Raw genomic sequence first — 12,334 nt, forward strand, 5'->3', positions numbered from 1 at the left:
TGTGAATTTAATTTCAGTTCCAAATCTTGCTTGATTTATTTTCTTAGGTTTACAGAAAAAGGAAACTTGGAAGTGTTACTTTTCACGATTCAAAGTAAAATGAGGGCAAACAATCAAAAAGTGTATATGCCAAGAGAGGGCAAACTCATCTCAGACATAAACAAGGTAAGTCCTATTCTGCTACTCATCGTGATATTAAATGCCAGTTTCTTCTAGATGCTCAACAAGAGAACTGTCTGTGTCTACTCTTGAACTATTCCTAATGCTCTTTCTGTCCATACCGCCTGGCAGTTTAAAGCTTTCCACGCCCCTCTTCCTGCGTTTTTCTCAGCAATTACATGTTCTGGGCTGTTTTCCTTAATATCAGTTATTGGTGCACTATTGCCCCTCTTTACTCCACACTTGTTCTTCAGACAGGCGGAAGCACGGCAATGCAGGGCAACACTGGTTTGAATCCCGGTTCCGTGTTTAGATTATAGAGTGGTCTGCAGTATTAAGCACATAATGAAAGATTAATTATGAAATTGTTGGTCAAAAGTTTAGAAGCCTTATCAGAAACCCTTTACTCATAGCCTTCAGGGTGGATAGGCATACCGATTTTTCATTTTCTGCCAAATCTCCTTCAACCTGTGAGACCCCCAGCACTTTTTGCTGGACTTGTTTGTTTTTTTTCAAGTTTGCTGGGTGAGTGGGAACCTTTTCCCCCACTCACCCTTTCTTTTACTGTGGCTATGGGAGTCCTTTTTATGGAGTCATGTTTTCCTCCCAACTTTTATAGACATCTTTTGTGTTTGGCAAGATTGTATGCAGTACCCTGTGGGAAACTGCACCAGCCTTGTCCTTTTGGCAATAGTTAACTCAACCTGTGGTATAAATCTGTACTACACAAGTTGGTAGAGTGACTGAGCAGCCAGGCTGATCTCAAGAGGGGTCAATGTGAGCTGTAGGGTTGCAACATAGACTTTCACAGTGACACGTATCCAAATCACTTGCACTCAAGGTTTCTTGATGAAACTATCATTTATTAATTTAACATCCAGTTTGAATAAGACTTCTTTAGAAGGGAACAAATATTTAACACTTAGATATACTTAAAAAAATACACTCTGCGTTTCAATAAATCAGTACATACCCATTTGGGATGGCACACAGACAATACTCTCCCGTCCCCTTTCCTCCATACTGTACGGGCGTCCCCTCCAAGGATGGGAGACTGAACCTTTCACCAGAAAATACCTTCTTCCCCTTAAATTTAGAGGTGCGCTGGGGCGCGGCCCAAGGAGCATGCGCTGCCCTGACTCTGCCCTCCGGCGCCACACCTCAGTCCCCATTTGAGAGTCGACGGGAACGGGCCGAATTCACCAGCGCTCCTGGGTTTGGCTTCGGCCATGTAATTCCACGCGCGTATACTTCTTCATTCTTTGTCTTTTTTTGTCTTTTCTATCATTCAGGTACTCGGTCTTGAGGCGTCACGCTCCTCCCCGGCGCATGTCGACTTCTACAGGGTTCAGCAGGTGTCCATCCTGGAACGGGCTCTTCCCAACTTTAGATCCCCTCCTCTGTGCAGGCTGGCGATCAGCATGTGGGAAAGGGCCCTGGAAAATGACATTTACCTCTCGGCAGTCCACCTCCCGGGGGAATCCAACCTGGAGGCATGCAGGCTGGGGGCAGACAATTACGAGTAGTTCGACGACGTATTCCATATTGCTCCCTCCCTGCCTTCCCCGTTACAGAATTTCTTATGCGATTGCAGCTTACGTTTCCGCAAGGCTTTGTGTGGTCAGACTGGCAGAAGACTGGTGCCACACGTTATGGGAAAAAACTACAACTGAGGCTACGGGCGTTGTGCATCCTACTTCTAACATCCAGTGACGTCGGCCGTAGGAGGAGGTCCTCGTGGGCGGTGTATCGACGTCATCGACGCAGGACGCATAAGGATTTTCCGAAGCAGCACAGCTGTGGTGATTACTGTCATAGATATGGTATACGTCGTCGGACCATCCCATCGAAAAAATGTTACCAGGTAAGAGAGTAACTTGTTCTTCACAAGGACATGGTAGTCATGCGGACGCACCCAGCATTTCTGCCCAAGGTTCCATCTGCATTTCACTTGAACGAAGAAATAGTCCTTCCTACATTATTTCCCAATCCCAAGGACAAAGCACAGAGTGCTGCACTGTCTGGATGTCAGGTGTGCCCTAAGTCTCTACTTGGACAGGACCAAGGGCTTCCGCAAGTCTGACACTCTGTTTGTCACTTTCGGTGGCTCGAGGCCAGGCTATCGGGCCTCTAAGGCCTCCATATACTGCTGGATGGTCTTGGCCATTAAGGAAGCGTACGAGGGCCAGCAAAAGCCGCTCCCGGCCAACATGCATGCCCACGCAGCCAGGGCCAAGGCAAAGGCCATCGCATTCCAGCGCCGTGTCCCTTGGCAAGTCATAAGCAGGGCGGCCACTTGGGCCTCTCCCTCGGCCTTCTGCAAGCATTACTGTTTGGATGCCGGCTCTAGATCTGATGCGGCGTTCGGACAGGCGGTTCTCAGGAACCTATTTGCTTAAGGAGGGTCTCCTCTCCACCATGGGGCTACAATCAGTTTTAATCGCCCATGCAGTATGGAGCAAAGGGGATGGGACGTAAGAGTAATTATAAGTTACTCACCGTAGTGACTAACGTACTCTTGGTCCATAGTCCCCTTTCCTCCATACGTCCCACCAACCTCCCCCTAATAATAATGGTGTCAGTCGGCAATGTTAAATCTATTGTCGACGCGTCAATGGGGACTGAGGTGTGGTACCGGAGGGCGGAGTCAGGGCAGCGCATGCTCCCTGGGCTGCGCCCCCGCACGCCTCTAAATTTAAAGGGGAAGAGGGTTTTTTCTGGTAAAAAAAGGTACAGTCTCCCGTCCCATGGAAGGGACGCCCCATACAGTATGGAGGAAAGGGGACTATGGACTAGGAGTACGTTAGCCACTACGGTGAGTAACTTAAAATTTCTTTCCTACAGTTCAGGATCATGGTTCCCATTTCCAATACAAAGTCCTTCCATTTGGCCTCAACTCGGCTCCCAGGGTCTTTACCAGACTCTTGAACGCTGTGGCGGCTAACCCACTGCCAGGTTGGGACCTCAATGTGGTACTCGCTAAGCTCATGGGACCCCCATTCAAGCCTATGCACAAGTCTACTCTCAAACACCTGACTTATGAAACTGCCTTCTTAGTAGCTATCACTTCCATAAGAAGGGTTAGTGAAATCCAAGCATTGTCAGTGCAGGATCCTTTCTGTAGTATACATAAGGACAAGCTGGTTTTACATACTCACCCTAGGTTCTCACCTAAATTAATCTCCAAATTTCATGTAAACCAGTCTATTGAGCTACCAGCATTCTTCCAGGAGCCCAAAAGCTCTGCTGAGGTACAACTCCACACACTAGATGTGAGGAGAGTGGTCCTCTACTATGTAGACAAGACGAGACTGCTACGAAAGACAGATCAACTGGTTGTCTCCATAGCGCCAGGCAGAGAAGGTGACCGCATCTCTAAGAATGCCATCTCTAGGTGGATGGTCAGATGTATCCAACTGTGCTATTCCTTATCAGATAAAACACTACCTTTTACGCCAAGGGCCCACTGCACAAGAGGTACTGGAGCCACTCTGGCTTTCATTGCATATGTCCCCTTAGACAGTATTTGCAAAGCAGCTACATGGAGCTCAATACATACTTTCACTTAGCACTACTGCATTGACACTCATTCCAAGACCGATACACAAGTGGGACAAGCGGTTCTAAGACATTTATTCGCTCATGAACCTTCTCACATCCCAACTCCTTCCACTGCTTGCTAATCTATGTACAGCATTTGATCTAAGCAGATTCCACAAACCTCAGAATGGATATATTACTCACCGTAATCGTATTTTTGATGCTTGTATCTGCTTAGATTCACATGCGATCCACCCTTCCTCCCCTCGGAGAGAAGGCGCCTGGATTCTTATGAGCTTGTCTGATACGGATCTGCTTGGATACAACTGTACTCATGCTACACCTCATGCTACCTCATGTCAGAAAAATAACAATCTGAGGGACCTACACGCGTGAGGGATCATGGGTACAGGGGACGTCGCACTAGGGATAGTATTACTGGCATGCCCTGTCGACGTCCTTTTTTAGTGTTTCAAAAACAACTGTAATACTCTGCAGCTTTCACTAGATGTCGGCCTATGCACAGCATGTGAATCTAAGCAGATACAAGCATCAGAAATACAATTCCGGTGACTAATGTATCCCATACATTTGGACTGGATCGCCTGATCAGACATCTGTGGAAAGAGTATCTTAAAGTACTGCTTATCTCTGCACCTGCCACTTCTCTCAGAAGCCCCAAATAAAAATGTTTCCCCGGCTCCTATTTTTCAGTATTTTGAGGAAATGCACGATGCCTTCATTAGTTAATCGCATGTGCATTTGCTACGTAAAGATCACCCAAGTTTGTTAAGGTTGTTGGTTGCCTGAAATTTGTAATTTAAGTTGTATGTTCATTAATGGGAGTACATAACTTAAAATACTATTTTAGACAGACGAAAATAAGTCTCATCTTTAATTTGTATGTATTTTAAACTTAATGAAATTTTCAAAGTTGTGGTATATTTTGAAATATTGTAATATTGTTCGAATTACTTGTGAGCTAATCGTGCAATAGTCCATGTTTCCGGGTTATATTTAGTGTTGATGTAGCGGTCTGTTTTTACACCTCTTATTTATACTGCAGCATCCATAGAAGGTGCATGCATTTATCTATACAATAGATTGCACAGTTCTTTTTACCTGATCTCACTCCTACCCTCCTCAGTCTTAAGTCCCTGGAAATGTCATTTGAAATCCCAAGGGCGGGTGATAAAACCACATGCTGCTTTGGATTCATCTATGGTATAACTGCCTGCTAGAGTGTGGTAATAGTCTCCAGTGCAACTTCCCAGCTCAGATTAGATCAATTGATTCTAACACAGCCTTCCGCAAGGCCTTAAAAACCCAGCTTTTTGTATAAAGAGCCCTGCATTCCAGGTATGCACTACCACTATATCACCATGTATAGGACACTTTCTGTTATGCCACTTGCTACCTAGACAAGAATATGAGTAACCAAATGTAAAAATCTCTGTGTATCCTCTGTAACCATGTAACTGGATCTAATTGAATCTACTTAAGTATACCTTCTGGGGCCGTTTATTGTAACCCTCAAGCAAGCCTTCTTTAAATCTCCTTATAGCGCCTCGTTGCCTCTGGGCTGAAGTGCGCTCTACAAATACTAAAATAAAATAAATAAATGCAATGCTTGCAGAGTTGCCAGTAACAGAACAGTGAGTCGCTGGGATAGCTTCATCAAAATGCTCAAGAGGTAACACTATTACTCTCCATTCATTCAGTGAGAGGTTCTCACGTTTGTACTCAATAGAGCACAGAATAATGTTGTTAGTTAATGAAAAACAAACTCTGATTTTTATCATGTGCTCTTAGAACCTCTTCCATTAAAAAAAACTTGTAGTTATTGCTGATGTTTGTGTATTTAAAGCTTTAGTGCTTAATGAATACTAACAAACCGAGCAACCCGGTGGGGGGTGGTGGGTTAGACAAGTTTTACTTTGCATCTAGTAGAGCAAACGTGTTCACACTACTTCAAGTTCCTTTGTAAATGAAATAACTTTTTTCTCAGGCCTGGGAAAGACTGGAAAAAGCAGAACATGAACGAGAACTGGCACTGCGAAATGAGCTCATAAGACAAGAGAAACTGGAACAGCTGGCTCGCCGGTTTGATCGCAAGGCAGCTATGAGAGAAACGTGGCTCAGTGAAAATCAACGTCTCGTTTCTCAGGTTGTGATTTCAGAATTCCATTAATTCCTCTAGAAATATTGAAAAACAAAACAGATTTATCTGGGCAGTGGTTCCATTTCTCTTTTTTCTTTGTTTTTTTTTTCATTTTGTATAAATGCATTTGGTTTCTAAAAATCTGCTCTAACTAGTGATGTTTTTATTATGCTTGTTTATTGCATTTGTTTTTGTGTAGTCTCTGATCTGTGAAGTTTGAAAAGCTGTGACCTTGTTTTTTAAATTTAACTTTTTCTTTTACACTAGAAACAAATCAGTTGCATTTTCTTTATGTATCTTAACATTGTGTTGCTTTGCAGGACAATTTCGGTTTTGACCTACCAGCAGTGGAAGCTGCTACCAAAAAACATGAAGCGATTGAAACCGACATTGCAGCGTATGAGGAGCGTGTGCAAGCTGTGGTTGCTGTTGCCCGGGAACTGGAAGCAGAGAACTATCATGACATCAAACGCATCACTGCAAGAAAAGACAACGTCATCCGCCTCTGGGAGTACCTCCTGGAGCTGCTCAGGGCGCGCAGACAGCGGCTGGAAATGAACCTTGGCCTGCAGAGGGTGTTCCAGGAAATGCTGTACATTATGGACTGGATGGACGAAATGAAGGTGAGTTGAGGGCATATGTGTACAATGTTTTGCACATGTAAGTCTGCCAATGTTCTCCCATTAACTTGTTTTGCTTTCCACTTTCACGGCAAGGCTATATTCAAAAGCTCTCAAATCTCCAGTCATCTGTCGAAAAGTGGTCAGTTTTCTTTTTTTTTTTTTAATTGTTGAAAGATTTTCTCTTGCTAAAACTTCTTGCCGAAAATACAAATTTGCCCACCTAGTCATATTTTTATGGCCTTGTGTTTTTCCACTGGCCAGTGCGGCATCTTCACTGTACTGAAGTGATGGCACCATGCCATAAAGGCGCCTGAACATGAACCTGGAGATAAAATAGAACACAATGCATTGATTGAAAACTTTTTCATTACTGAAGTTATTCTTTTTATTATTTTGAGCAGTATTCTGTACCTTTTCCTTTTATGTTTTTGATTTTTTTTTTAAAGCTGGTCTCATAATGCAGACCAGTGGACCAAGAATATGTAAATCTGTTGAATATTGTAGTGCATTGGACCATGGGTTTGGGATTGTAACAGGCAAGTTGTTATAAGTGTATTTGTAAATCTTCCCTAAATCCACTGAGGTCCTGGACATATTCCTAAGATTATACTTTCAATTCTTATCTATTAACGAAACCTGGATTCTACCCCATAATAATACTGTTGCTGCTTCTCTTACCACATCTGTCCTCTTTTGCCCGTGTCCCCCAAGCCACTATTCGCGGGGGCTGAGGGTCACTGGCATACTCTTTCGTCCTTCTTTCTCTTCTATCCCTCCCCCTGTTGACATTCCCTCTTACTCTTCCATCGAATTCATATACAATATCTTTACTACATCTCACTTATTGTCTATTGTCCTCCTGGACCGGTTGGTTCTTTTTGTAATGATATTGATAATCTCCTATCCCATGTCTCCTATCTACGACTCCCTGTCTCTCTGTTCTCGACTCACATTTTCTTTCACCTCTTGTAACACCTCCTACGCACATCTCTGTTTCTTCTCTTGATCTAATTTTCCTCTGACCCTTTACTGCCTCCCCTGTATTTGCTCTACCGGTCTACTTATCAGATCACTATCTACTTTCAGTGTCAGTCCTGTCCTCAATTTCCCAGTGCTCCCTACTTCCCTCTCTTCCAAAAACATTTTGTTCTTTCACAACTGTTCTGCTAGACTTCCTTCTCTCTCATCTTTCTCCGGCCTCAGTGCTGATGAGGCAGCTTCTGCCATTTCCTCATCTCTTTCTCTCTTCCTAGATCGACTCTATCCTTAATCTGCTTTCCATCCTACTCGGAAAACCTCTCAATATTGGCTTCCCCCTTACCTTTGTTCTAGGCAACACTTTCTCCTCTGACTCGAAAGGCGGTGGCTCAAATCTAAATCTAGACCTGATCGTTCCTCTTACTTCTCCTATCACACTCACTGACTGTTTACTCTCTTCTAAGCGGGTCTACTTTTCTGATCTTCTTCACACTCAATCTGCCCACCCTATGTGTCTTTTTCATACTCTTAAACGCCTTCTCTCTCCTCCCACACCTGACCACTCTTAACGCCACTGTCTCTGCTCTTGACTTCGGCCATTTCTTCTCATTGAAGGTTTTCTCTCTTGGTCAAAATATTGAAGCCTCCTTTCCTCTAGGCTCATCACCTCCCTCTTTTGCTACCCCTTCTGCCTTTATCTCTCACTTTGCTCCCATTTCCAACACTAATCTTCTTCTTCTACTTAATAAAGCCCACCCTACTGCTACCTGTACCGATCCAATTCCCTCTGTTCTCATACCTAAGGTCTATCCTCTTCTAATACCCTATCTCGTCTCCTTCTTTAACGCCTGCCTCTTGACTTCTGTCTTTCCTGTCTCCTTTAAACATGTAAATATTATTCCCATTTTTTTAAAAATGCTGCTAATCCCCTTATTATCTCCAATTTCCGCCCTAGCTCACTTTTACCCTATCTCTCTGCTTCTTGTGTATTCGCAGATCTCATCTTTTGTCACTGATCTCTCTCTTCTTCCTCGAATTCAATCTGGCTTTCGTCCTCTCCACTCTACTGAAACTGCCCTGATTTCTCTCCTCAATTCCCTTCTCTCAGCTTGATATTCTAAACGCTCTTCCTTTCTCATTCTTCTTGATTTATCTGCTGCATTTGACACCGTGGATCACTCTTTGCTTCTGGCCTCCATTTCTCTTATGGTCTTCGGGGTCCTGTTCTATCTTGGTTTAGCTCTAAAATTTCTAATTCGACTTTCTCTGTCGCATGGCCAGGCAAAACCTCTACATCTTTCCCTCTTGACCATGGGGTACCCCAAGGGTCAGTCCTAGGCACCTTCCTTTATTCATTGTACACTTCACAACTCGTGGCGATTATCTCTTCCTTTGGTCGTTCCCATCACCTCTACGCGGATGATACTCAACTCTTTCTATCTTTCTCTTCCTTTACTCCTGAAATTCACCATACCCTCACAGCCTGTCTTACCGCTGTTAAATCCAGGCTGTCTTCTCACTGTTAATGCAGGGAAGTCGGAGGTTCTGTTCTTCCCTGCCAACACTCTTCCCTCCTCCCCCTCCTCTACCCCGCTCAAATCCTTCACTCTAATCTTCCAATTTCTACTACTGCTCATAATCCTGGTCTCCACTTTGATTCCAATCTTTCTTTCTCTCACCACATTTCTCTCACCTCCCGTTCATGTCGTTTCCGCCTTCATAATATCCGTAAAGCTCTCTCCTTCCTCATTTTCCAGGTATCCAAACTTCTAATTTCCTCACTGATCTTCTCCCGACTCATCTACGGTTCTATTACTCTCTTTGCTCTTCCCAGCTCGCTTCCTACCCCACTAAAGCCAGTCTTCTATTCTTTTACTTTGTCTTCTTCCCTATCAAGGCTCTATTTCCTCCTCTCTTGCTACACTTGATTGGCTTCCCTTCCATTCTCAAGTCAAATTTCTCTTTCTTTGCCTCGTCTTTAAATCCCTCTATGGATTTGTGCCTGTTGGGGAGAATTCTCAAAAATGTGCCAAGTTCTCCCACGTTCGAGCCCTCCAGCTCTTTTGCTAAACTTTGAGACTTTGAACTTTTAAATCCAATGTGGTTTCTGTGTTTGTTTCTGTTTGAACTCCATAGGCATCATCTTTTACAATTGTCACAAAGCACCTTCAGTGCAGTGACACTGTGAAGTCTTTCAGATTTCCCAAGGTTTAAATACCTTCTCTGGGATCAACTGTTTCCCAGAATAGTGGAGTGAAATTGACTTCACTTAGCCCTGTATATTTCTAGACCCAGCACACCCTATTTTACAAGAGGGCTGGAGGGGTTACTTAGTATCCCCTCTGTCTAGTTACTCATGTAACAGTCCAATGTTACCCTTTCCTCTCTGAATGGCTGGTGGCAGTGGTTTTACAATGAACTACCATGATTTTCCCCCGACCGCGAACTGTTCGCAGCTCCGATAACGTTAAATCATTGTAGCAATGTTTTTCAAGATAGCGTCTGAGCCTCCTTTATTAAAACGGGACCCAGTCTTCTTTTTTTGCAATTTCTTTGTGGAAAGGTCCTTCTCCAGTTTTTCTCTGCGCACCAAACCAGGTTTGGTCTTTGTTCATTCGCCTTTGGCGGGCTTCAGAAGTGAAACCCGCCTCTGGCTCCAGTGTGTCTGGGGTAGGCAGGAAGTGAGGGAGGTGCCTGAAACTCCCTGTGCTTAGTCTCCTAGGAGACCCAAATGCACTCTGTGGTGATTGGCTGGCTGACTGTCCGGCAAGGACAGCCACCCTGCTGGGTGAGTGGCAGGTAGGCTGGAATGAATGGGAGAGAACTGAATAGAAGGCAAGTCTCTTGGCTTGGAAGGCATTGTCGACCACTGGACGATGGAACCCAAGAAGAGCTTGAAGAGGACGGCTGCTGCAACTCCTGGACCGTTGGTTTGCCCTGTGAAGCCCTGCTGCAGGTCTGAATAGCCAAGTTACCATCGACAGAGAAGCCCTGCAAAGGACGCCTTCTCCCTTTGAGTTGGTAGAAACAATCAACTCCCAAGTAATTCACCTGGACACCCATCTCAGAGCTGGTTGAATTTCCTCAGAGCTGCTGCAGGAAACCGTAGAGCCAGGGAGAGGGACACCAGATTGTGTGTGTTGCTTGTAAGCTGGTTTAAAGCTTTTGGAAGATCCTCCGGACTCACGCGAAGCAAGACTGACCAAGCCTGACCCTCCCTCAGTAGTCCCCCGATGTCCTCCCTTTTGTCCCCACGATTGCGGCACAGGAACAGTGACTGTGGAAGTGCTTGTAACTTTTCCATTTACTTTCCTCAAGTGCTGCATCCTGTACAAAGACTTTGGCCTATTGACTTTGGCTTAGCCTATTGAATTGAATGACTCTTCTCATGCTATCTGAAAGTATTTGCCCTGCGTATGACCATTTGTATTTCTTGTGTTCTAATAACTTTTGTCTTTTACTTACTTTCTAAAGAGTATTCTGTATGCCAACAGTAAGGTATTAATGTCCACAGCACCCTTGTTACTAAAGTCACCTGTGGGTGTAGGCTGTCTGTGGGCCACCCCAAAAGGGCCTTCTCTGATCCAGAAACTCAGAGTGTACAGTATTGAAGTATATTTGTGCGTTATTATTCTATTGCTCCCTTCTGAAGAAGGCTTTATAACTGACTGATAAATAAATTAATTGTTTATGCAAGAAACCTTGAGTGTAAGAGTTTATATGAATACCTGTAACTGTGAATCTTTGTAACTCCACTACAGCTCACATTTCCCCTTTTGAGATAAGCCTGGCTGCTCAACACGCTACCAAAACTGTGTAGTACAAGCTTATACCAAAGGTTGGGTTGCCTATACCTGTAGTCATAGTTGTTTGTAGTGTTCCCAGAGGGTACTGCATACAAACTTTGCCTAACAGCGCCTAACTACCTCGCTGTGCTTTTATCTTTCTATACCCAGACCCGTTCTCTTTGGTCTTCCTCTCTCTTTAGACTTGTGGATCCTTGTCCTCCATGTGCCCAGTCTCGCTTCTGATCCTTTCAGCTTCTTGCTCCCCTCAACTGGAATGCTCTTCCACTCTCACTTCGATCTATCACTGTTACTCTTTCGTGCTTCCTTGAAAACCCACCTTCTTCAACAACTCTGAATGATTGCTATTTAGATTTGATTGTTAAACTGTTTAACCATTTTTTATTGTACCGTATTCTTTTGTAAAATGTTCAGCGCTTTGGGTTAAGGCGCTTTAATAAAACACAAATAAAATACGAATACGAAATAAAGTGAACTTGAATCCTGGATTATAAAACTAAGGCATCTGGTTTAATGTGCATCTCGTTCATTCAGGTGCTACTTCTGTCTCAGGATTACGGAAAGCATCTCTTGGGAGTGGAAGACCTGCTGCAAAAACATGCGTTGGTTGAGGCTGACATCGCCATTCAGGCAGAGCGAGTAAGGGGTGTTAATGCCTCTGCCCAGAAATTTGCCACCGAAGGAGAAGGTAAAGGGTGACTGGAAGTAATTGGCAGAAGTTGTAAGCTTTTGGTTATTTATCCACCAAATTTGATCCCAGTTAGGTTTGTCACAGCTTATGGCCACTGTTGAAATGGAGTCCGTGTTGATCCATTCACAGTTGAAGCAGGGGAGGGGGGCGTCTCATGTACGTTCACAGTAGAACTCTGCAGAGATCTTTGTTTATACAAATGTTTTACATATTCAAATCTGGATGCCTTACTGTACACATTGAAAAATGGGGAGCCAAAGAGGGACGGGGGTGTGGGGGGGGGGGGGGGGGAGTACAATGCTGCAACACATTACTCAAAGCAGAACTACCTTTCTAATGCAGTGAATTTAGGGTTAGCTTGGACTTCCTGAGCACA

At 44.2% G+C, this 12,334-nt stretch overlaps 1 protein-coding gene across 2 annotated transcripts in view; it reads left to right on the plus strand.

Annotated features, from left to right (window-relative positions):
* Nucleotides 1-12,334, plus strand: part of SPTBN1 (spectrin beta, non-erythrocytic 1) — a 964,524-nt gene that overhangs the window by 539,482 nt on the left and 412,708 nt on the right. For both annotated transcript variants that reach the window (XM_069608234.1, XM_069608235.1), the window contains 4 exons: nt 48-165; nt 5,708-5,866; nt 6,181-6,483; nt 11,802-11,955. In XM_069608234.1, coding sequence (XP_069464335.1) covers nt 48-165; nt 5,708-5,866; nt 6,181-6,483; nt 11,802-11,955 — 734 coding nt within the window. The remainder of the gene's footprint in view (nt 1-47; nt 166-5,707; nt 5,867-6,180; nt 6,484-11,801; nt 11,956-12,334) is intronic.

The sequence above is a fragment of the Ambystoma mexicanum genome, chromosome 4q, assembly GCF_040938575.1.
Source record: "Ambystoma mexicanum isolate Mex_15411 chromosome 4q, UKY_AmexF1_1, whole genome shotgun sequence".
NCBI lineage: Eukaryota > Metazoa > Chordata > Amphibia > Caudata > Ambystomatidae > Ambystoma > Ambystoma mexicanum.